The sequence below is a fragment of the Theropithecus gelada genome, chromosome 1 (genome assembly GCF_003255815.1).
Source record: "Theropithecus gelada isolate Dixy chromosome 1, Tgel_1.0, whole genome shotgun sequence".
Taxonomy (NCBI): Eukaryota; Metazoa; Chordata; class Mammalia; order Primates; family Cercopithecidae; genus Theropithecus; species Theropithecus gelada.
This window is the reverse complement of record NC_037668.1, coordinates 22,483,317-22,498,114: the sequence shown is the minus strand read 5'-3', so window position 1 is coordinate 22,498,114 and position 14,798 is coordinate 22,483,317. Positions and strand designations below refer to the sequence as shown.

Genomic DNA, 14,798 nt, shown 5'->3' with positions numbered 1-14,798 from the left:
GTGTCATTATATTGCTGTAATTTATTTAACCAGTCACTCATTGTGAACATTTAGATTATTTCCAGTGCTTTGCCATCACACACAGTGCTTCCATGAGTAGCCTTCTACTTAGTCATTTGCTATAGGTAGGATAGGAATTGCCCCTTTCTGAGGGGCAGCAACTGTTGATTCGGAACTGGCAACTTGTACACTTTTCCAAAAAGGAGTGCCACAGCAATGATTGAAATTTCTTCTATTTCTGTGAGGGTCCTAGTTGAAGAGGAGATCCAGCAGTGAATCCTTTGATTTGGTGATCAGTACCACTTGGAGGTTTAGGGTCTTTAATAGTTTCCAATTAGGCAAGGTGCCTCAGGCTGGCTGAGGGAACGGAGCTGAATATGGGATTGGAATACTACCACCAAACAGACCAGATTCCGGTTCTCCCATGGTACCCAAAGGATAAATGGAATTTTCAGAGGCTTGGGCCATTCCTCTACTCTGTTTTCTAGAAAGTGTACAAGTTACCAGTTACCCAGCGGGCTTGTACTCATGCCCATTTACCCTCCTGGAGATCACTATGGAGAGGTGGAACTTTGAGGGACAAAGAGATGAAGCTAAATGGGGAGCTTGTCTCTGCTGCCGCCACTACAGCCCCATGCTGTGCTCATGCAGACCTCTGTGTGTGTTTGACCCACCTCGTCCTTCCCTCCAGTCTCCCCTTCCTTTGCAAATCATCGCCTACAACTAACTGGCTGTTTGGTTTTTCCCTGTCTTTTTCTTGCATTCATTTTCTCTGCTGCTCCGTTCTGTTCCATCAGCCCCATTGCAGCCTGGTAAGACCCAACAAGCGTGTATATGTGTGCACATCCCCTGCTTGCTATTGTCTCTTTGTCGCCTGACTCCAGGAAGGGTTATTTCCCTTCACACCTTGCTGGGTATTAAAGAGATCATGCTTGCCCTGCCAGCCCAGGATTCCAGATAGGTTGTGTTACCAGTGGTGTACACATGACTAATGTCCTACCAGATTGGGTTACAGGGTGGGTAGGTTGGTCTCTCATTATCCAAGACTCAGGGCCCCTTTCGACAGAGCCTCCATATACTACAAGGCTGATCCCTCCCTGCCTAGCTCATTGACATGCTTTCCTTACTCCTTCTCCAGGTTAAGTAGCCTGTCTTCTCTGGGAGATTCTGCACCTGAGCGCAAGTCCCCTTCTCACCATCGCCAGCCTTCGGATGCCTCTGAGACAACAGGTACCCTCCTTGGGAATTAACACACAAACACAGCCAGGCATGGTGGCACCTGCCTGTATTCCCAGCTACTCGGGAGACCAATGGGAGGATCGCTTGAGCCCAAGAGCTCTGGCTCTAGTGTGCTATGCCGGTCAGGTGTCTGTACTAAGTTCAGCATCAATATGGTGACCTCCCAGGAGCAGGGAACTACCGGGTTGCCCAAGGAGAGGTGAACTGACCCAGGTCAGAAATGGAGCAGGTCAGAATACCCATGCTTACCAGTGGTGGAATCACACCTATGAATAACCACTGTACTCCAGCCCGGGCAACATAGTGATACTCCATCTCTTTTTTTTAAAAAAGCACATGGTCTGGTGTGGTGGCTCATGCCATAATCCCAGCACTTTGGGAGGCCAAGGCGAGCAGATCACTTGAGGTCAGGAGTTTGAGACCAGCCTGGCCAACATGGTGAAACTCCATCTCTACTAAAAACACAAAAATTAGCCGGGTGTGGTGGTGCATGCTTGTAGTCCCAGCTACTCAGGAGGCTGAGGCAGGAGAATTGCTTGAACCCAGGAGGCAGAGGTTGCAGTGAGTCGAGATCATGCCACTGCACTCCAGCCTGGGTGACAGAGCAAGACTCTGTCTCAAAAAAAAAAAAAACACATGGATACAGAGATGCACACTCAGACAGACAGATCTGTATACTCTAAATGTAAAGCAACTTAGTGTTTATGTTGAGCACATGATGTATACTAGGCATTGTGTTAATGGGTTTTATATAAATTGCCTCCATACATCAACGTAGAAACTAGGTTTTATTATCTTTATTTTGCAAATGAGGGAGCTGAGGCACAGAGAGGTTAAGAAATATGTCCAAGTTTGCAAGCTTATTGGGGACAGAATCAGGACTTGAAACCAGTTCTGTTTTAACTCTAGAACCCATGCTTTAATCATTGCAGGATGCAACCACACATACTCATACACATGTACAATGCCTAGTATACACTCACAGGGATGGAGACATTTGGTAGTCATAACCTCTGTTTCTTTTTGTTTTTTAATTCTGTATATTTTTTTAAAGGATACATGACAAGAAGAAAACCCTTTTATTTCGGAAATAAAATAAAATATTTCCGAAATAAAAGGGTTTTCTTCTTGTCATGTATCCTTCCCTGGATTTGGCAAGAGACCACTCCTAAGACACCCTGCATAAGTTACCCAGCTCTATAAAAAGAATCAACAAGCATTGGTATACCACTTGCTGCATTCATTGGATGTCACTTAACATGTAACTCTAGGCTCACTTGGGCTTCAACCCTGGGAGGCTCCTTATCGATAATATTAGTCTTCAGGAGGATGGCTAGACCTGGTCCTGCCCCTTCTTTGACCAGTCTCACCCAGACATACCAAAAGGGACAGACATGTATGTGAGAGACAAGCACTTTAGCACCTCAGAGAAGGGTAGTTTCTTATTTGGAATACAAAGTAAGTTACAAGTTTTGCCAACCACCGAGGGAGGCGTGTCATTGCAGTAGTGTTTAGACAGGAATAGTCTAGGGAATTTGGTTAATGTGAAAAGGCTTCTTGAAGGAGAAAGGCACTGAGGCTTCCCTGGGTTGGTCTTGGCATGTGTACACTAACCTTCCAATGACACTGCATACTCAACCTTTCTCTCCGCCTCCCAGGTCTCGTTCAACGCTGTGTCATTATCCAAAAGGACCAGCATGGCTTCGGCTTCACAGTCAGTGGGGATCGCATTGTTCTGGTGCAGTCTGTGCGGCCTGGTGAGTGCTGCATCCCTCCTGCCCACGGTGGACAGTTCTTGCAAAGCCACCATGTATGTGACAGTGCCACTCTACTTGTGCTTTCCTGTGGGGCATGAATGAATTACTCTAGAACTGGTTCTCCATGGGTGCCTGGGGAAGCCTCTTCAATGCTAAGCCCCCAGGCAGAATTTCTAGAGATTGCACCTCGTGCTTGCTTCCCTGGCTGGGAAGTGAAAAACCAGCAAAATAGCTGTCAGGTCATCATCAGGCAGATGTCTGATTGCCATCGAAGATGTCACAAGATTCTGTGGAAGAATCAAAGACCCCCTTCATATTTACCTCCACATTACCTGGCTAAGTGCACAGATGGTCACTTTCTACAGTTTTATAACCTGAGACAGGCACAATGGTCCAAATGATTACAGAGCACATTTGCTGATACAATTAACATTAAATAATAAATTACAAACAGATGAATGATATATGTTGGATGTGATGTCAGGGGAAATGGTGTTTGGAAGTTTGAGTAGTTTGTGATTTGAGGCATAGCCATTTTCCTTGTGATCATTTGGGAAGCCCTCTTAAAAGAAACAGGATTTTTAGAAGTAGTTTGAAAGATGGAAATGAAAGGCAGATCAGCAGGATAGGAATTTGGTGGGAAGGAAATGAAGAGTGGGTGGGTATCATAGCCAAATCCATCCAGTTACCAGTTGTGTATAGAAGGGGTGTGAACAGTCAAAACTCTAGCGTATGCCAGGTAGTGGAACCATTGTTGGTGGTCCAGGCTGAGGAAGACAATCAGAAAGGCAATGGGTGGCTGGGCGCGGTGGCTCACGCCTGTAATCCCAGCAATATGGGAGGCCGAGACGGGTGGATCACGAGGTCAGGAGATCGAGACCATCCTGGCTAACACAGTGAAACCCTGTGTCTACTAAAAATACAAAAAAATTCACCAGGCATGGTGGCAGGCGCCTGTAGTCCCAGCTACTCAGGAGGCTGAGGCAGGAGAATGGCATGAACCTGGGAGGCAGAGCTTGCAGTGAGCCAAGATCGCGCCACTGCACTCCAGCCTGGGTGACTGAGCGAGACTCCGTCTCAAAAAAAAAAAAAAAAGGCAATGGGAGTGGAAGAGCCCTTAAAGGGTAAAGAAGTGTCCCTAAAAGAAGTAAACTTCAGTGCAGTAAGTAGCATTGGGCTGGTGACATGGAACATCCTAGGCTTGGCTTAGACAAGAGCACAAGGAAAGGATTGGGAGCAGGTTTCCTGATAGTGCAGAGAAGGAGGGAAAATAGACTTGCATTGATTTTGGAGGAAGATATGGGATATGTTCACAGGAAAGATGAAAAGAGAATTTCAAATTTATGACCAAAATGAGGTATGTGGATCATATAAGGATATAAATAAGTATGGCTTCTTATATTTGGGAGTAAACTTACATCAGTGGGAGGTTTGTTTTGCATATCCTGGGCTGAAGCTCTAAAAAGATAGTTTTATTCTTTGCTTCTCTTATTTCTCAGGGTTCCTGGACTAGGGTGAAATAGAGTTAGTGGAACTGCCAGTAACTTGTACTTTTCCTCTGCTGGTCTATCTGGTACAGAAAATATGGGATCCCCTCCAGTGAAGTCTAGGTTCAGCTCTCCTTTACCTTCTTCCTTTTCTTAGGCTGAGCAGAGTCAGACCCAGAGAGGAAAGAAGGAAAAGATGACTTACAAGGAGAATATGAGTTCTAGAGTCTGTGTGTGTGTGAGTTGTGTGTGCATGCATACGTGCATGTGTGTGTGTGTGTGTTGGGGAGGAGAGTAGAAGAGACTTCATTTGGATTGGCATTGAAGTCACAAGAGTAATAAAGCAGCGGTTATCTTTTCCAGATACATATTAGGTTTTTTAAATTCACTGTTTCTCGAAGTATAATCTGTGTTCTGCCTGTATTAGAATCACCTAAGCCCAAGATGATTGAAATCCTTTTTCTTGGGGCTGACCTCGGAAACACTGAATTGCTTTCTGGCAAAAAATTCCCACAGTGATTCTCATGCTTGCTGAAGTCTGAGAACTTCTCAAGTTCCTTTACTCTGAAGAGTTTAGTTTTTTTTTTTTAAACACTAAGTTACTAGAAGTCACCTCACGTGTTTCATACATTCAGGCAAGATAGCTCTGTTCTCTTTAATGTTAGTTTCTAAATGAATGTATAAGAGGGAATTTTAAGCTATTTGCAAGTACTCTTCCATAAATAGCACACTTTAGATGAGGGTAGTCTTGAGTCCCAGTATTGAAAAGCCAAATTGGAATGTAGTCATCACTGTATTTTTCTTTTTAAAGTAGAAACATTTAGATGGGCTTTGTGGGAGTTTTGTTTTGATCAGAGGAATGCAACTTACAGATTTAATGATCACATTGGGGCAAATGTACAATATGTAATTTTTATGCTTCTCATTAACTTGTTTTGGCTTTAGTGTTTTTTGTGCTTCCTGGATGTAAATTAAACTAGGAATATAAGTCATTTAAAACTATCTTATGAGGCTGGGTGTGGTGACACATGCCTGTAATCCCAGCACTTTGGGAGGCCAAGCCAGGAGGATTGCCTGAGCTCGAGTTCAAGACCAGCCTGGGCAATATGGTGAAACCTTGTCTCTACAAATAATACAAAAATTAGCCGGGTGTGTTGGCACATGCCTGTAGTCCCAGCTACTTCGGAGGCCAAGGTGGGAGGATCGCTTAGCCTGAGAGGTCAAGGCTGCAGTGAGCCAAAATCACACCGCTGCACTCCAGCCTGGGTGACAGAGTGAGACACTGTCTCAAAACAAACAAACAAAGCATATTGTGGTCAAAACCACTGTAGCCTCCAGTTGAATAACAAGTTGAAAAAGTCAAGAGCATATTCTTTTGAGCACCTCACAGTCAGTCACCATCAGAAGCTCTTAATTTGGTCCATTTTAAAGGGAAAAACTGGGCTGAGTATGGAGGCTCACGCCTATAATCCCAGCATTTTGGAAAGCCCAAGGCAGGAGGATCACTTGAGCCCAGGAGTTCAAGACCAGCCTGGGCAACATAGTGAGACCTCATCTCTACCAAAAAAAAAAAAAATTTTTTTTTTTAAATTAGTCAGGCCTGGTGGCACACACCTGTAGTCCCATAGCTACTTGGAAGGTTGAGTTGGGAGGATCACTTGAGCCCAGAAGATCCAGTCTGTAGTGAGCCGAGATCATGCCTCTGCACCCCAGCTTGGGCTACAGGGCAAGACTCTGTCTACAAAATAAAGGAGCAGAGAAACTGTAAATGGCTTAAAACAGTTTTTTTTTTAAGAAATAAAACAGTTATCTTTAATGATGTGAACACCCAGAATATCTTTATGAACCTCTCAGGACTTAGGAAACTCTTGTTTTAATCCTTTTCTCTGTATTTCTCTTAATTATTATTTTAACAATTATGTTTCATACAGTAAACTCATTTCCCCCGCCCCCGGATAATAAAAAGTAACCCTGATTTGACCTTGGAACATATCCAGACACATTCGAGTGAAGCACACGTGCTCTTTCCAGAGCCTGGCCCTGCCTCGCTCCTGCCGTGGCCTGGCTATTAGAAGTCTGGCATCTTGGTGAGAGGAAGAGCAGGAGATGGGACCTTATATAGTATATAGGAGATGGGGCCACTCTAGCTTTAGAGTATTTGTGTCACTGGAGTAGAATAGGAAGTACACCCAGAATTTGAGATACTTAACACAGATAAATAAGAGGAAATTTCAGAAGAGAGGTGATCTGACAGGGACCTTGGTGTAGCTTCAGTGGAAGAGGTTGTTGGGCTGTGCTGACCAGGCCTTCTCCTTACAGGAGGTGCAGCCATGAAGGCCGGTGTGAAAGAGGGCGACCGGATCATCAAAGTGAGTGACCCCAACACGCACTCCCACTCCCAGCAGTGGAAATAGACGTGCAGGGCACTCCTGGCCTTGGCCCATCCTGCACACTTTCATCTTGATACCAACTGCCAGGCAGCCACTGAGTGAGGAGTGGTACCATGCAAGGGAGCATAGTGGTATAGCATAAGAGAGAGTAAGGAGGAGGATAGCTGTGTTCCGTATTTTGGGCCCTTCTTGACTCTAAAGCAACCAAACTTCTACAACAAGTTTTATTATTCTCATTTCACAAATTACCAAAATAAGATTAAGAGGGAGGGTTAGTAACTAGTGAAGGATCCAAGACTTCGATTCTCAGGTTGATATTCTTTCCTCCATATAATGCCAACCTGGGGTCCTTGCTCATTCTGAACTACTATAACCTGCCCTGGTCGTTCAGACCTTTCTTCGACAGAATGGTGTTCAAGACCAGCCTGGGCAACATAGTGGGACGCATTAAGGAAATCCTAGATGCAGAGACTTCTTAGTCCTCTGTAAGGAGGAAGCACATTGGGTGAGTGGACATTCACATGTGTGTGAGGCAAGTGGTTAGAAAAGTGTATACCAAAAATAAGTGAATGAATGAACAAATTAAGGAATAAAGAGGTTTTATTCTTGAAAACTCATAGGCTAGCTGGAGACCAAATTCATAGTGTGATTTGAGTAAACAAGTGACCAGAGGTGGCTAAAGAGCATTGGAAAATGGCTTCCTAAAAACATGGCATTTTGAACTTACAGAAGGATCCCCTAGCTGTTCATCACCATTAATCAATACTGTTTGTCCCTCCAACAGGTCAACGGCACCATGGTGACCAATAGCTCACACCTGGAAGTGGTAAAGCTGATCAAATGTGAGTTGGAGAGAGGTGACAACTAAAGTAGGGGAGCAGATGGTCCAAGAGGGAGGAAACAGGGAGGAAAGGGCAGGCCTGCCATCCCAGGAGGTTTCCTTTGTAGATGTGTGAGGCAGCTGAAGTCACATCTTTAATCTTAACATGGAGTGATCCACTTAAATGGCCACAATTCCCTGTTATTTCAGGTGGAGACAGTACTAGGCTCTCATGAGACATCTTCATTTTTACCCACATTCATCTTTGCCACTCCCATTTAGACCATACTCCTACTGAGACCAGGTCTCCCTCAAATACCTTTCAATTGCCTCTGCTACTGATGGGCATTCTTACTCATTTGTTTTCTATTTGGCAGGGAAAAGCAACAATAATCTGTTTATAGCCAGGAAGGCCCAACAATTGAGTCTGCACAAATATTCAAATAGAAACAACAAATGTTGAAGAGAGAATTGAAGAATGTGGGCAGTCTGGGGAGAGCAGAGGGCTAGAATCTGAGTGCCTGGTCTGTGCCATGTGGGCAGTATGCTTGGAGCATGACACTGGCTACTTACTTTAGTGAGATAAAGAGGGAAACGGGGCTACTGAGGCGGCCTGTGGGGCGTGTTCCCAGATATTTATGAGTGGAATTCTAGTTGAGGTCTCTGCATGAAGGAAGGGCAGGAAGCAATACTTGGGTCAATGCAAGGCATGAAGGCAGGGATTAGAGAATGGGTAGGGCATTAAAAGTGAGGAGAACTTTATCTACAGAATTATGAGTTTAATGACAGGACAAGGGAGAACATCCCTCTCCTGTATAGCTGGACTGTCTCTCCAGAACAGCACTCCTAGAGCAAATCTCTCTCTGTTTCCCTCTAGCTGGCGCCTATGTCGCACTCACCCTCCTGGGCTCTTCACCTTCATCCGTGGGCATCTCTGGGCTCCAGCAGGACCCATTCCCAGCAGGAGCTCCCCGAATCACACCAGTGATCCCCCAACCACCACCTCCTCCACCTCTGCCACCTCCACAACGCATCACGGGACCCAAACCTCTGCAGGTAATAGTCCTTCTGGCTTTGTTTGCTCACCCTAATGTCCTGTTGAAAAGCTCCGCATTGGGGAGGAAAGCAGGTTAAATCCAATGGGGCTGTGGTAAACAGAGACAAGCCAAAAGACACATGGAAGACCATTTTGTTCAAGAGTTGAACAAAAATGAGGGCTGCACAATAACAGTTGTTCCATGCCTTGGTGTCCTCCTTCCATGCAAATGCATATGAGGTTTTATCACACAGTAACATTGTTTGTTTCCTAAATGTGTAGAAGGCTCTAAGGATGCCGTCCAAAAGTGCTCCTCATTGGAGAAAGAGTGTATACTTCAGGCAGGGACAGAATGCATCTGTTCAAGACCGTTGCCAGTCAGTGTTAACCAGGGTTTGGTATAAAGTCAAGGGGTAGGGGAAAGGCTTTCTAGAGAAAAAAGCCTGCTTCGAGGTGCAAAATATAGAGCCCCCTCAGTAAAGGGAGGGATCAGAAAAGGACAAAAACAAGTAGAGGCCAGGTGCAGTGGCTCACGCCTGTAATCCCAGCACTTTGCGGGACTGAGGTGGGAGGATCACTTGAGCTCAGGAATTCGAGACCAGCCTGGGCAACATGGCAAAGCCCTGTCTCTACCAAAAATACAAAAAATTAGCCAGACATGGTGGCATGCATGTGTGGTCCCAGGTACTCAGGAGGCTGAGGTAGGAGGGTGGTTTGAGCCCAGGAGGCAGAGGTTGCAGTAAGCCATGATTGTGCCAATACACTGCAGCCTGGGTGACAGAGTGAGACCCCATCTCAAAGAAAAAACAAACAAACAAGTAGAAAGAGAACTCTAGAAGCAAGAAACACCTATGTGAAGAGTTAAAGGGGGACAAAATGCAGACAAGTATAGGGAACAGGATTTTTCAGTTGGAATGAAGACTGAACCCACAAGTCCTGGGAGACTTTAGGGAGCAACTTGATACCAAAGGTGATTACAGCCAAGGTTTCTAGAAATTGAGGCATAAACTCGAAATAAGATTTTGTGTTTACTGCATTCCATCAAGGTACTGAATAAAACATATTTATGATCCAGGCTGTACTCTCATAGCTTTCCTTGCCCAAGAATCAGCAGATAGAAGAGAGTTAAGCTATTGAGTTAGTCCCTAACTCTTATGTTGCCATGTTTTCCATCTCTAGGATCCTGAAGTTCAAAAACATGCCACCCAGATCCTCAGGAATATGCTGAGGCAGGAAGAAAAAGAATTACAGGTAAGGTCACTGCCAGGGGTAGACTGGCCATTGCCTGAGTGAAATAATACTTTATCAGAGCTGTCTGCCAATGTACACAACTTAATTTACAGGCAATATCCTATCACAGTAAAACCTCAAAAAATAAAACTTCCGGACCACTAGAGAATTGTCATTGGCCAGTAGAATTTGTTAAAGCAGAATTTCACCAATAAAATGAGTAGGATTCTCCATGTGTAATAGATTAAGGTAGTGAATATGTAGACAAAAAAAAGTCAGTGGAGTTTATCTGGGACATTTCCAAGGAAGGGAAGGAAAAGAGGGAAGAAAGGGCTGGGTAGGTGAGTGCTCGGCCAGACTGAAAGAGGTGGGGAGCACTTGGGTGAAGGATGAAGAGAGTTTTTGGGCCTAGGAAGTGATGTGCACGGAGAACAGTAAGAAGATGAATTTGCTCGAGTGGAATAACCAGATTCCTATTATAGTTATCCATGTAAGTGCCACCATATATAAAACATTGTTTTAGTTTCTAGGCTATATAGAAATAAAAAAGATTAGATGGTTCTTGCCCTCAACATGTTTAAAATCTAATGGAGGAAATTCAGATTACAGTAGGAGGGAGAGTGGGAGGAACAAAGAGCTTACAATAAGAGAACAAAGAAAAGAAAAAATAATTAATAATGGGAAACATTGGGAAGGGCTTCACATAGAGGATAGTTTTTCAGCTGGGCCTTGAAGAGTGATACTTTAGTAGGCAAAAGAGATGAGGGAGGGAATGCTAGTGAAAAGACAGCATAGGTCAAAGGCACAAAGATATGAAAATACATGTATTTATTTCACAAGCACTGAGTCCTTGCTATATGCTAGGTACTGTGTGTGTGTTGGAGCAGTAGATGGGGGTAACATTAGGGGTGGGTGTTGGAATGGTTACAAAGATAAACAAGAGGTGAACCTCTCCTTTAATGAGTTAGTGATTTCATAGGATATGGATGAATGAATGAAGATATAATATATTATGGTAAGTGCTTATATTTATATATTGGCAAATGTCAGAGTAATCAAGACAATATGGTACTGGTTCAAGGATAGACCTGTAGATCAATGGAATAGAATTCAGATTCCAGAAATTAACCCATACATCTATGGTCAATTAATTTTCAACAAAGGTACCAAGACAATTCAATGGAGAAAGAATAGTCTTTTCAACAAATGGTGCTGGGACAACTGGATACCTACATACAGATAATGAATTTGGACCCCTACCTCACACAGTAAACAAAATTTAACTCAAAGTGGACAAAGACTTAAATGTAAGAGCCAAGACTATTTTTAAAAACTGTAAAACTCTTAGAAAAAATTTTAGGTAGTAGTAAATCTTCATGACCTTGGATTGGGCAGTGGTTTCTTAGATATGACACCAAAAGCATCCCCCCACAAAAAAAGATGGATTTCATCAAAATGTAAAACTTGTGTGTGTTAAAGCATTCTATCAAGAAAATAAAGACAACCCGTAGAAGAAATGGGGAAAAATACTTACAATTCATGTGTCTGATAAGGGTCTAATACCAGAATATATAAAGGACTCTTAAAAGCTCAACAATGAAAAGACAACCCAATTTAAAAACTTGCAAAGGATTTGAATAGACAGTCTCTAAAGAAGACAGACATACAAATGGCCAATAAGCATGGGAAGATGCCCCACATTGTTATTCACAGGGAGATGCTAATCAAAATGACAATGACCTACCACTTCTCACCTATTAGAATAACCAAAATAATGGAAAATAACAAGCCTTGTGAGATGTAGAAAAATCTAAACAATACTTGTTTATGTTTTGTCTGCATATTCACTATCCTAATCTATTCTGCCACTGATGGTGGGAGTGTAAAATAGTGCAAGCACTCTGGAAAACAGTTTGACAGTTCTTCAAAACGTGAAACACAGTGATACTATATGACCCAGCAATTCCACTCCCAGGTGTATATCCAAGAGAATTGAGAACATAGGTTCACACAAAAACTTGTACAGGAACATTCATACCAGCATTATTAATAATAGCCAGAAAGTAGAAACAACCCAAATGTTCATCCATTGATGAATAGATGAGCAAAATATAGTCTGTTCATACAATGGGATTTTACTCAGCCATAAAAAAGAAAGAAGTACTGATAAATGCTACAACATGGAAGAACCCTGAAAACAGTATGCCAAGTGAAAGAGGTCAGACACAAAAATCTACAGGTCACATTATTCCACTTACATGGAGTGTCCAGAATATGCAGATTCATGGACAGAAAGCAGATCAGTGGTTGCCAGAGGGTGAAGGAAGGGGAAATTGGGTGACTGCTAACAGGTACCAGCTTTCTTTTTGGAGTTATGGAAATATTCTGGAATTAGATAGTGGGGGTGGCTGCACAACTCCGTGAATATACTAGAGACCACTAAGTTGTATACTTTAAAATGGTGACGTTTATGTCATGTGAATTATAGCTCAATAACAAAAAAAAATTTTAATGCTCTTGAAGCCCAAAACAAAGCATAATTATTTATGCAGTAATCAGAAGGCTTCATGAGGTGGTGCTTGAGTTGGTTTCAGTATCCTGTTAATAGAATATTGAAAATGGCAGTGGGACCAGGAGTGGTGGCTCATGTCTGTAATCTCAGCACTTTGGGAAGCCAAAGTGGGAAGATTACTTGAGCCTATGAGTTCAACACCAGCCCAGGCAGCACAGTCAGACCATGTCTCTAAAAAAATTTTAAAGATTAGCCAGGCATAGTGGTGCATGCCTGCAGTCCTAGCTACTTAGGAGGCTGAGGTAGGAGGACCACTTAAGCCCAGGAGTTCGAGGCTGCAAACCTATAATTGCACCACTGCACTCCAGCCTGAGTGACAGAGCAAGACCCTGTCTCAAAAAAAACAAAAAAAAAAGAAAAAAAACGCAGTGAGTGTTGTGACTGGAAGGTGTTACTGGCCTTGAATACCATGAGGAGCTTGGAATTTGTTTTGAAGTCTATGGGAATGAATCAAAGAATTTTGAGTGGGGGACTGATCACATTTTCAAACCAGTGTTCTTTGGAGAAGTGTGTTAAATGTAAGGAAACCATCTAGGAGGCTATTGCAGCAGATAACCAATAATGACAGATTTAACAAGAACGATAGGAGTACGAACAAAAAGGAGAGGATAGCAATGGGAGACTTGTCAGAGGGCCAATCAGCAGAACTCATCCACTGGTGAAGGAGAAGAAGGAATAAAAGATGGCTCCAAGTTTGTGTGCCTGGGTAGATCAGGTGATACCGGTGACAGAGTGAGATAGAGGAGAGGAGCAGAGTTGAGGGGAAGGAAATGAAGATCAGCTTTGGGTATACTAGTAAGGTGCCCATGAGACATTCAGATAAAAACCAACCACCAGGCATATGGAGATAACAGGGCTGAACTTAGGAGAAAAGCCTGGGTTGAAATAGAGATTCGGATATCCTCAGTATGAAGGTGGTAGTTGAAACTGGGGACTGGATGACTGAAAGAGATCACCCAGAGTACCAGTCAGAGAGGAAAGAGCTGAGGATGGACTTTTGGGACATATGTGCTTCTACAGCACACGGTACCAACCTCTAATATCACACCACTTGCTATTAAATTTGATTTTTGGAAGAGTAGCCTGTGCAGTAATGGGAGGAAACTAGATTGTATATGTTGATGAGCGACTAGAAGCAAAGAAGTGCAGGGCCCTAGCTGTAGACTAATGTTTTGAAACTTTTGGCTGTGGGCCGGGCATGGTGGCTCACACCTGTAATCCCAGCACTTGGGGAGGCCAAAGCAGAGGAACTTTTAGGCCAAGAGTTCAAGACCCCTGGGCAACATAGCAAACCCCTGTGTCTATTTAAATAAATAAATAAAATAAAATCAGAAAACCACAGGCTCATATCCCTTTACAAAAAAAGAAAAAAAAATTGGCTGTGAAAAGAGGGGGAAACAAATGGGGCAGTGGCTTGAAGAATCATCAGAAATAATTGAAAAAGTTTTGTTGTGGTGGTTTGTTTTTGTTTTAAATCAGGAAACTTGAACATTTTGTAGGACGGAGAGAAGGAGCCATTGGTAAAAAGGAGAGTTTGAAGATATGTAAACAGTGCCCAAGAAGAGCCCAAAGCAGTCAGAGGGATTAACTTTTTAAAAGATTTAGACTTAGTTTCTCTTCTGAGCCAGGAAGAAAAGATGGCTGAAGATGTTTTGAAATGGACTACAGTTGAGAAGGTTTTTACCAGATAGTATTATCTGCCAAGGCTAGGGAAGGGTTGGAGTTGGATGGGCATGGAGAAGATGAAATATTAAATATGGGGAATTTGTAAGATGGTTGTCAGGTAGCAGTGAAGCCCCAGATGAGCCTAGGTAATATGTGAACCCAATGTCTTTATTTAACCAAGCTTTATGGAGCATCTCCTTTTGTAATGAAATGTTAATAGCTGCCATGTATTCAGGTGTCTGACTTTGCGCTAAACATTCTGCTAAGCCCTTCATATACATAATCTCACTCCACTATTACACCCGTCCCATGAGGCGGGTATTGTCATCTCCATTTTATCGATGAGGATGTATTCAAGCTTGCCCAAGTCTATACAGCTAGTAAGTGGAGGTGCCAGAATTCAAAGCCAGGTGTCCCTAACTGTGAAGCCCTCCACCCCTGTGCTGTCCCCTGCTGTGTGCCCTGAGGAGTGCTAGGAAAGTGGCTAGGATGGTACCTGCTCTCCAGGAGCTTCCTGAGGGTGGGACTGGCAGAGGCATTGGCTGTTCTAGTCGACACTGCTTCCTCTCATTTCTTGTGGTTCTCATTGTGTGTAAGTTCCC

At 43.4% G+C, this 14,798-nt stretch overlaps 1 protein-coding gene across 2 annotated transcripts in view; it reads left to right on the top strand.

Annotated features, from left to right (window-relative positions):
* Window positions 1–14,798, top strand: part of ARHGEF11 (Rho guanine nucleotide exchange factor 11) — a 110,997-nt gene that overhangs the window by 58,250 nt on the left and 37,949 nt on the right. For both annotated transcript variants that reach the window (XM_025403090.1, XM_025403081.1), the window contains exons 2-7: window positions 1,139–1,230; window positions 2,898–2,996; window positions 6,803–6,852; window positions 7,658–7,715; window positions 8,571–8,749; window positions 9,909–9,980. In XM_025403090.1, coding sequence (XP_025258875.1) covers window positions 1,139–1,230; window positions 2,898–2,996; window positions 6,803–6,852; window positions 7,658–7,715; window positions 8,571–8,749; window positions 9,909–9,980 — 550 coding nt within the window. The remainder of the gene's footprint in view (window positions 1–1,138; window positions 1,231–2,897; window positions 2,997–6,802; window positions 6,853–7,657; window positions 7,716–8,570; window positions 8,750–9,908; window positions 9,981–14,798) is intronic.